Below are 10,475 nucleotides of genomic sequence, written 5' to 3'. Positions count from 1 at the left end.
AGCCTCGACGGTTACCACATTGAGATCGTGGAGAGGGGAGCTAGTAAATGAGGTCAGGTGGAAAAGGTGGGAGAACTAGGTGACCTGGGCTTGGAGCTGTGGGGAAATGGCCACGGGAGCCTTCTTTGAGCCTCATAGTCCGAGGTTTTAGGGACTTTGCAGAGGACAGAGAGTCAGCACTGGGGACGTTTCCTGCATTGCTCCAGCCCTCACTGCTAGGTTACCTGAGTCAGGTCTCTTAATCCCTCTGGCCTCACTCTCCTCAAGTGAGGGAGTTTGGGTACATTCACACAGCAAGTCCATTTGTTGCCTGGGACCTGTGGGCTGGGCGCTGGCTCAGCGTAGACGTCTCTTAAACACTATACAAGAATCTCAGTCCGGTGGAAGACAGATCCATGCCGATTATTGTGGAAGCATCACACAGCTTGGAGCTGTTGAAGGAGGATGATTTGGGGGTTGAGTATTTTGCAGAAAAGTGTCAGTATGCAGGGACACAGATGACAAGAGGGTGTGGGGTTTGGAAACTGCTCGAAGCGCCTTGTGGTTGGTGGCTGCTAAGGTAAGTTGGGGGCAGATCGTGGGAAGGCTGAGGAGTTAGTGCTGTTTCCTGAAGTTCTCTGATTCTCAAAGGCCTGTTATCTCACCTCCATCCCCCAATTCTCATGGGAATCACTGCCTTGGTAGTTTTCCTACTGTTACTGACGAGAATGTGTGACCTTCCTCAGGAAATGACTGTGGTCGGTAATACTGGACCCTTAGAGATCTTCAAGAAGTGGGGGATCAAGATAACCAGACCTGAGTTTTAGAAAGAATACTGCCTGCAGAGGGACAGTAGCTCAAAATGAGCAGGTACTGAAGTCAGACTGATAGGTACTCACCATGGTCTGTATGCAGAGGGCCTGAATAAGGTAGAGGCATTGGAGACCCAGAGGAGGTCTTTGATCTGTGTACTGACTGTCTTTCAATTCTCATGTTCTGTAATTCCATATTATTAAATGCCAGAAGTGCCTAGTAATGTTTGGCGATGGTTCTCCTTGATGTTTAAGGATCTGGGGAGGGGGTGTTGTTTGGGTGGAGGGAGATGAAGAAGTGCTTATTAATTAACTGAGATTGTACTAAAGAGTTTTGCTAGGTCTGTAATTATTTTTGTCAGTTTCTTAGTCTTCAGAATGCTTGTGAAGGAGATGTACTAAAATCAAAAGTGAATAACTTCCATTCTTCACCATTGTGAAGTAGGTTCAGACTTTTTTTAGTTTACAGTACCTGGACTTTTAGGTTAATTATATCATAAAAGATTTCTTGTTTTTCTTGTGGTGAAAGTTTATCTTGTGAGAAACTAACCCTACCTTTTACTTTCACTTTTCCAAATTTATGTCTTATAAATTATAGATAGGGCCTGTGGACCTGCCTCATTATTTCCCTTGTGAAGTAAGGATAACGCAGTAGAATGTCATTTTAGATTTTGGAATTTGCTGCCTTTACCACCCTCTCCTCCCCACCCTCCCAACCACTCTTCCAGCAAAGTCCTTTGTTTATGAAAGCAGGTGAGACCTCAACAGCAGACTTTGCATGAAATTCTTAGTTGTTCCATGTCATGTGAGTGTCATGCCTCCCCATCCTTGCCCAGAATAAACAGTACACCTTTGTCTTGCAAACATCCTTTGTAGGTGAAGATGGTTCTGGTAAAACAACCCTCATGACTAAACTACAAGGAGCTGAGCATGGCAAAAAAGGAAGAGGCCTAGAATATCTCTACCTCAGCGTCCATGATGAGGACCGAGATGGTGAGTGAAGCGTCAGTCCCATGGTAAGGGGGTGTATGCAGGACTCTGACTGCTTCCTTGGGTGCAGTTCTTGCAACATGGCCAGACATTCTCAGTTTTCTGTTTGGTTCTCAGAGAGGTAATCACAGAGAATAGATGAAGTATATGTCTTTTGCAGGACTTAACCCACTTTCCTTTATAGAGTATGTTAGCAAAACTGGAGAATGGGACACTTAGCTGTTGCTCTGGCTAGCCTGCTCTTAAAAAGAGATACTGAAGGTAAATTTTCACTTACCCATAAAGGTGGTAAGAAAGATTTTTTAAAGCTTTGGAGTTTTGAATGAGAGAAATACTTGACTGTCCTAGGGACCATTATTACTCTGCCTGGTTCTAGTAGAGAATCTGAAGTTGGTGTGGTTTAGAGTGTAACAATTTAACGTATGTTCATAGGAGAGTTTCCTGAGTCTCTTTGTGACAGTTTAGAAATGGTAATTTCTGCCGAATTTGATGACTCCTGCCGTAATCACAGCTACTCAGGAGGCTGAGGTGGGAGGATCACTTGAGGCCAGGAGTTGGGGGCTGCAGTGAGCTATGTCCATATCAATCCACTCAAGCCTGGGTGACAGAGTGAGACCGTCTCTGTTTTTTAAAAAAGAGAGAATGAAAGAAATGCTCATTTTCTGTGTTTCTTCTGGTAGAGGAATAGATTCTCAGAGGTGGGAATGTTCTTTAATTCCTCATCTTTAAAATGTGAGTAGTGCTTAGAATGATTAAAAGCACATGATAAACACTCTTATAAGGATTACATATAATTTAAAAATTTTGTCTTGTAATTGTGAGTTGGAGTAATGGTTTTGGGTTACAACTGCTCAGTAATGCCTCCTTTATAATCTTTTGATTTTATGTTAGATCTTTTTTCTTTTTCTTTTTTTTTTTTTTGAGACAGGGTTTTACTCTCTCACCCAGGCTGGAGTGCAGTGGCTCCGTCTTGGCTCATTGCAACCTCTGCCTCCCAGCCTCAGGTCATCCTTCCACTTCAGCCTCCTAAGTAGCTGGGACTATAGGTGTGTGCCACCACATCCGGCTAATTTTTGTAATTTTTGTACAGATGGGATTTCACTATGTTGTTCAGGCTGGTCTTGAACTCCTCAGCTCAAGCAGTCCGCTCGCCTCAGCCTCTCAAAGTGCTGGGATTACAGGCAAGAACCACTGTGCCCAGCCTATGTTAGATCTTTTCAGTGACTCGAAAATAAATAATCATTGGTACCTAGGTTGGTTGGTTTGTTTTTTTGGTAGGAAAGTTATCTGTATAACCTAAAGATAAAGTGTAGTCACTAAATTACTTTCTTTAGGGTGGGTACGGTGGCTCACGTCTATAATCCTAGCACTTTGGGAGGCTGAGGCGGGTGGATCACTTGGGGTCAGGAGTTCAAGACCAGCCTGGTCAACTTGGTGAAACCCCATCTCTACTAAAAATACAAAACATTAGCCAGGCGTGGTGGTACATGCCTGTAGCCCCAGCTACTCTGGAGGCTGAGGCATGAAAATTTCTTGAACCCAGGAGGTGGAGGTTGTAGTGAGCCGAGATTACACCACTGCACTCCAGCCTGGGTGATAAAGTGAGACTCCATCTCAAAAAAAAAAAAATTACGTTCTTTATATTTGCCTTTACTCATTTAAACAGTAGAGATTACAATGTATGGGCAATTATATAACGAGGGCTGATCCTACCACCTAGTCCCCCATTTCCTTATTGCTAAAATGACAAAGTTGAACCAAGGTCCTTTCCAGCACCATGATTCTACCATCTCCAGGAGCTGTTTAGTAGAGGGCGCAGTGGCTCACGCCTGTAATCTGAGCACTTGGGAGGCTGAGGCAGGCGGATCACCTGAGGTCCATTCAAGACCAGCCTGGCCAACATGGTGAAACCCCATTTCTACTAAAAATACAAAAATTAGCCAGGCATGGTGGCACACGCTTGTAATCCCAGCTACCCAGGAGGCTGAGGCAGGCAAATCGCTTGAACCTGGTAGGCGGAGGTTGCAGTGAGCCGAGATTGTGCCACTGCACTCGAACCTGGGCAACAGAGTGAGACTCCGTCTCAAAAAAAAAAAAAAAGTTGAGGGTATGGGTAGAGTCTCTTGTGTAAGGACAGAGGCATTTGGGTACCCATCTAAGCCCACTGGAGTCTGTACATACAGGGCTGCTGAGCCTGGCCAGAGGATCTCGCATGTGTTCAGTCTTTTGCTTCCTGTCTTTTTTGGACAGTGTGGTTGCTGTGGAAAGAGCTGTGGCTTTGGAGCCAGACAGAACTGATTCAGAATGCCATGCCTGTAGCCAGTAGTTGTGTGGCTTTGGGTAACTGACTTAACCACTCTGTACTTGAGTTTCCTCATTTGTAGAATGGGCTAATGAGACAGGGTATATCAGGTGTAACAGTGCTTGAGACATGGTGATAACTCTAGTACCCTTGTGTTTCTTTTGAAAGTGTAAAACATGATGTAGATAATCTATGAATCTCTATAGCCTCTTCTGTTTCAAGATACCATAAGCATATTTCATGCCAGAGCGTCGTGCTGACCACATTTATTTGCCTTTAAGTGTATTTTAACTTCTTTTTTGAGACGGAGTCTTGCTCTGTCGCCCAGGCTGGAGTGCAGTGGCCGGATCTCAGCTCACTGCAAGCTCCGTCTCCCGGGTTCACGCCATTCTCCTGCCTCAGCCTCCCGAGTAGCTGGGACTACAGGTGCCCGCCACCTCGCCCGGCTAGTTTTTGTATTTTAGTAGAGATGGGGTTTCACCGTGTTAGCCAGGATGGTCTCGATCTCCTGACCTTGTGATCCGCCCGTCTCGGCCTCCCAAAGTGCTGGGATTACAGGCTTGAGCCATCGCGCCCGGCCTGTATTTTAACTTCTATACAGATTTTTTTAAGGTTACCTTAAAAACTTCTTGGTCTCTGCATTTATTGGATTTTTTTAGGCCACCCACTTGCAAGTTCCTGTTAGATGGAAGAATTGCCCTTATCTGTTGTTAATTATACATTTTCCAGCCCTAGTCTTTTTTATTGTGTGGTGTGATTGAGTTATAAATATACACTTCACAGGCATTTACCCAGGTAGAGAAAATAGTCTCTGGCTTGTACCTAGTTTGTGGTAGAATGTGACACGTCAAAGGACCCCTGCCTCCAGGTTTGCGGGCATCTGTTTAATGCTACACATGGTGTGATCTCCAAGCACATGGGTGAGTTACGTGTAGTGGGCAGTGGGGAGAGAGGCTGAAAAAAGGAACCATGCCTGTGGATGGGTAGGCATTAAAACCCACAGACTTTGGGTACAGAGCAGTATTTTGGAAGACATTCACAGAACCCAAACTAAAGCCGCTAAAATAGAGTTTGAAAGTATGGCTAGATTTAGATACTTTGTACTGTTGACACAAAGTCATGAATATAAATTTTTTATAGCATATTAATTGCTTATACAAAAAAGGTAATTAATAGAAGATAGGGTTTTTTTTTTAAGTATATTTTTCTAAAAGAGGAAGATTGGATTTTTTTGTTTGTTTTCTTTTCTTTCTTTTTTTCTTTTTTTTGAGACAGGGTCTGGCTCTGTCATCCAGTCTGGAGTGCAGTGGTGCCATCTCGGCTCACTGCAACCTCCACCTCCCGAACTCAAGCAATCCTCTCTCCTCAGCCTCCTGAGTAGCTGTGACTACAGGTACATACCACCAAGCCTGGCTAATTTTTGTATTTTTTATAGAGACGGGGTTTTGCCATGTTGCCCAGGTTGGTCGTGAACTCCTGACCTCTAGTGATCCACCACCCTCCGCCTCCCAAAGTGCTGGGATTACAGGCGTGAGCCACCACGCCTGACTGGTTTTAAAGTATTTGTTGAAAAAGAAGCTAATAGGCCAGGTGTGGTGGCTCATGCCTGTAATCCCAGCACTTTGTGAGGCTGAGGCAGGCGGATCCCTTGAGCCCAGGAGTTCGGGACCAGCCTGGACAACATGGTGAAACCCCATTTCTACTAAAAATACAAAAATCAGCCAATCATGGTGGCACACACCTGTAATCCCAGCCACTCAAGAGGCTGAAGCATGAGGATCGCCTGAACCTGGGAGGTGTGGGCTGCAGTGAGCTACACCAGTTTGGGCACACCACTACACTCCAGTCTAGGCAACAAAGCGAAACTTGATCACAAAAAGAAAAAGTATTAATAGTTAATAAAATATTTTTGATGATAGTTCTCAAGGTACTTTTATAAAAAATAGTTCTGCCGGGCACGGTGGCTCATGCCTGTAATCCCAACAAGGCTGAGGTGGGCAGATCACAGGTCAGGAGTTCAAGACTAGCCCGGCCAACATGGTGAAACCCCGTCTCTACTAAAAATACAAAAATTAGTTGGGCTTAGTGGTGCACTCCTGTAATCCCAGCTACTCAGAAGCTGAGGCAGGAGAATTGAAGCCTCGGAGCTCTAGGAGATTGCAATGAGTTGAGCTTGCACCACTGCAGTCCAGCCTGAGTGACAGAGGGAGACTCCATCTCAAAAAAAAAAAAAGAAAAAAAAAGAGTTCTCAAAGATAACTGAAAATTTCTAAAAATATGTTATAAAATTGTCCGGGCATGGTGATTCACACCTGTAATCCCAGCACTTTGCGAGGCTGAGGCAGGCGGATGACTTGAGGTCAGGAGTTCGAGACCAGCCTGGCCAATGTGGTGAAACCCCATCTCTACTGAAAATACAAAAATTAGCCAGGCGTAGTGGCACGTGCCTGTAGTCCCAGCTTCTTGGGAGGCTGAGGCAGGAGAATCACTTGAACCTGGGTGGCGGGAGAGGAGTGGCAGCGGTTGCAGTGAGCCAAGATCGTGCCACTGCAGTCCAGCCTGGGTGATAGAGTGAGACTCTGTTTCAAATAAATGAATAAATTTGGATAATTGTCTTCGGCAGTTAGATCATCCTGGTATTTGTTTGCAACCATGTTTGATTAAATCTTAGCACTTGCACGTTTGTGTGAATATATTTTAATAGAAAACAAAAAATACATACAAAGTAGAGAGTGGTATCATGAGCCACAGTGTACTTGTCACCTTGCTTCAACAATTACTGGTTCTAACTGGGCTCACTGGCTCAGGCCTGTAATCCCAGCACTTTAGAAGGCCAAGGCAGGAGCATTGCTTGAGCCTAGAAGTTTGAGACCGGCTTGGGCAACATTGGGAAACCCTATCTCTACAAAAAAATTTAAAAAATTAGCTGGGAGTGGTGGCTTGTGCCTGTGGTCCCAGCTACTCGGAAGGCTGAAGTGGGCGGATCACTAGCCCGAGAAATTGAGGCTGCAGTTGCCACTGCACTCCAGCCTGGGTGTCTCAGACCCTGTCTCAAAAATAAATAAATACATACATACACACATATCAATTCTTGATCAGTTTTATTTCAACTGTACTTTTACTCTTTGCTTTGTTTACTCCCCCACTAGATGATTTTGAAGCAGATTTCAAACATTAAATTTTATCTATGTACAGTGCCATAAAGATGTCTAAGATAAGGATTTTTTAAAAACATAACTATTATTATTATAACAAAAAATTACTAATTCCCTAATATAATCAGGCATCTGGTAATTCATATCTCAATTTATGTAAGTGATGATTTTATCTTCACATTTAAATACAAAGTTTCTGTCTCTTTGGCATCCTTTATAGTATGTGAACACATTGTTTAGTGTGACCAACACAAGAAAGGCTTGTTTAAACATAGGCTCTTCAGCACAGCTCACTGCTTCACTGATTGCTGTTCTCTTAGGATGATGGATTATTTAGATTGTGGCACAGTTGGCCAGTGAACATTAGTATCTTTTGATTCTTATTGAAAGCTAAGATACCCTCACTCTTTTTTTTTGAGACAGAGTCTCACTGTGTCATCCAGGCTGGAGTGCAGTGTGGCACAATCTCGACTCACTGCAACCTCTGCCTCCCGGTTCAAGTGATTCTCCTACCTTAGCCTCCCAAGTAGCTGGGATTACAGGCACCCGCCACCACGCCCAGCTAATTTTTGTATTTTTAATAGAGACGGGGTTTCACCATGGTGGCCAGGCCGGTCTTGAACTCCTGACCTCGTGATCCGCCTGCCTTGGCTTCCCTAAGTGCTGGGATTATAGGCATGAGCCACCATGCCCGGTCCGATACCCTTACTCTTTACTACATAGACATTTTGGATACCTTTTTAGGTGTGAACACTTCCTATATTACTGTAGGTTTTTTTGAGACGAACTCTCATTCTGTCACCCAGGCGGGAGTGCGTTGGCACAATCTCACCTCGTTGCCACCTCTACTTCCTGGGGTTCACGCAATTCTCCTGCCTCAGCCTTCCAAGTAGCTGGGATTACAGGCGAGTGTCACGACGCCTGGCTAATTTGTTTTGTACTTTTAGTAGAGATGGGGTTTCACCATGTTGGCCAGGCTGGTCTCGAACCCCTGACCTCAAGTGATCCACCTGCCTCAGCCTCTCAAAGTGTTGGGATTACAGGTGTGAGCCACCATGCCTGGACCCTGTATTACTGTAGTTTTAAAGGCACCAGGACCAAGGATTGCTGTCTACTGAGCATTTGGGCACTTTTTAGTTTGGATTACTAAATTTTGTATTCTATTTAGAATTCATAGCTGTCACCTTCAAGATCTTCCTGATATGTCTGTTTCTACAGCTGTGCTGTTGGTCGTTGTTAGATGGTAACTAGCTTCATTCACTTCTTTTCTCAGATCACACGCGCTGCAATGTGTGGATTCTGGATGGGGACTTGTACCACAAAGGCCTGCTGAAATTTGCAGTTTCTGCTGAATCCTTGCCAGAGACCCTCGTCATTTTTGTTGCAGACATGTCTAGACCTTGGACTGTGATGGAATCTCTGCAGAAATGGGCTAGTGTTTTACGTGAGCACATTGATAAAATGAAAATTCCACCAGAAAAAATGAGGGAGCTGGAACGAAAGTGTGAGTAAAATATAATTTTCTTAATTGGGAAATTCACTAGTCTCTTTAGATGGTTTGAATCACCTTCCTTTTCCCAATCCTAGAGGCTTCCCTTGCTTCGTGGTTTTGTTTTGTTTGCACCATTTATTTAAGAGTTCCTCTTGTAAACTTAGTAGTCAAAAGTATTCAAAGCAGTCTGTAACTCAAGTGTCACAAGTTGAAGAAAACAAATAAACATTTATTATCTTCATTGGTTTCCGTTTCAAATAAGAGTTCTTCCCTCGCTTCCCAAAATGTGTTAAGTCCTGTGGATCTCTGAGCTTTTCTGTTACGCTGTGTCTGCAGAGTTAACATCAGAGGATGTGAGGGTTTGCTGTGGTCTGTGCAGCTTGAGTTCACTACCCTGGAATTCCATTAAGGCCCTATGGACCCTCATGTTGGCAGGCTTAGAGGAAGTCCTAAAAAAGACAAAGCTTTCAGCTCCTTAGTTCATTTTGGAATCCAGCAAAATATCATTTTAATTAGAAATAGGAGGGTCTTTTTTTTTTTTTGGTAGTTAACATGAAAAGTTATTTTGGACTAAGGACATCCAAGCCCTTTTGACAGCAAATAACTTTCAAATTAAAGGAAGTTTGTTTGGGGTTTTTTTTTTTTTTTTTTTTCCTTAATGTGGTTCAGAAGCTTGTTTTTCCTTTCCCTTGCTTCTGTGCAGTTACATCATCTTCTGTCCACTTGCCAGGGAAATGGGAGGGGCAGGGGCTAGAGCCATGGCAGCAGCAGCAGCAGCCGTCCTGGCCAGGGCAAGCTTGACCCAGCCTGGCATATTTCCACAGGATGACATCACCCCTCTAGTGAATTAATGAGGGTTTCTGGGGTATGGCACTCAGGATCTTCACACTTACTGGCGGAATGGTTCAGAAATTTTGATGTGCTTTTTAAATCAGATTTCTCGCAGTGTGTTTTCTATCCTGTCCTTCATCTTGCTTCTGTCCCACGTTGGCTAAAACAATGAGTTTAACATTTCATTCTTTGGCTTGTTGTGCGTGTGTATATTTCCCTAGTCACCCGCATGTGTACTACTGTGATTGTTATGCAGCTCAGCTCATGTGTCTTCAGCCACTGACCTTTCTAGATAATGCGTCTTTTTCTCTGAAATAGAGCCCTTAAGGACAACTTCTCTGAATAGTTCTGAGTCTGAAGACCTGCTTTCATCCACTGCACAGACAGCTTTGTACCCAGATGAGTGGGCTAATGCACTGGCGACTTCAGTTCTCTGAAGCTGTTTTCTTAGAGTGATAACCTCGTAGAGATTTGTTAAGACAGAAAAGAGAGAGATTGAGCCAAGGATATTGTTTTTTCCCAGATAGAGAAAGCATCTGCCCTATACTGTACCAGATACCGGGTACTGTTCTAGGTGCTGGAGACACAATAGATAAAATGCCTGCCCCTGGGGAGCTTAAATTTCCTTAAAACACTGAATTTATTTTGTGGTTTAGTCATTGATGGCTGTTACTTAGGATTAGATTCAGCTGCATGTGACATAAAACCTGAGCTAACATAATGGCTTAAACAAGACTGAGGGCTATTCTCTCCTGTAAATGAAATCTAGAGTTGTAGGTAGTTGAGGACTGGAAAGTAGTCCTGGGAAGACAGCTGGAGGACCTTGCTCCTTTGTGCTTACTGCTTTGTCATTTCTAGGGTGTGGTTCTCTTCCTCCTGACAGAGCTCTAGCCTTCATATCCGTGTTCCAGTCA

At 44.0% G+C, this 10,475-nt stretch overlaps 1 protein-coding gene across 2 annotated transcripts in view; it reads left to right on the top strand.

The window, feature by feature from the left end:
• DYNC1LI2 (dynein cytoplasmic 1 light intermediate chain 2) overlaps positions 1 to 10,475 on the top strand; it is a 32,557-nt gene that overhangs the window by 815 nt on the left and 21,267 nt on the right. For both annotated transcript variants that reach the window (XM_023210110.1, XM_023210111.1), the window contains exons 3-4: positions 1,668 to 1,784; positions 8,512 to 8,742. In XM_023210110.1, coding sequence (XP_023065878.1) covers positions 1,668 to 1,784; positions 8,512 to 8,742 — 348 coding nt within the window. The remainder of the gene's footprint in view (positions 1 to 1,667; positions 1,785 to 8,511; positions 8,743 to 10,475) is intronic.

This window comes from Piliocolobus tephrosceles, chromosome 17, assembly GCF_002776525.5.
Source record: "Piliocolobus tephrosceles isolate RC106 chromosome 17, ASM277652v3, whole genome shotgun sequence".
NCBI lineage: Eukaryota > Metazoa > Chordata > Mammalia > Primates > Cercopithecidae > Piliocolobus > Piliocolobus tephrosceles.
Note: the sequence above shows the minus strand (reverse complement) of the source record. Positions and strands in the feature narration are given on the sequence as shown.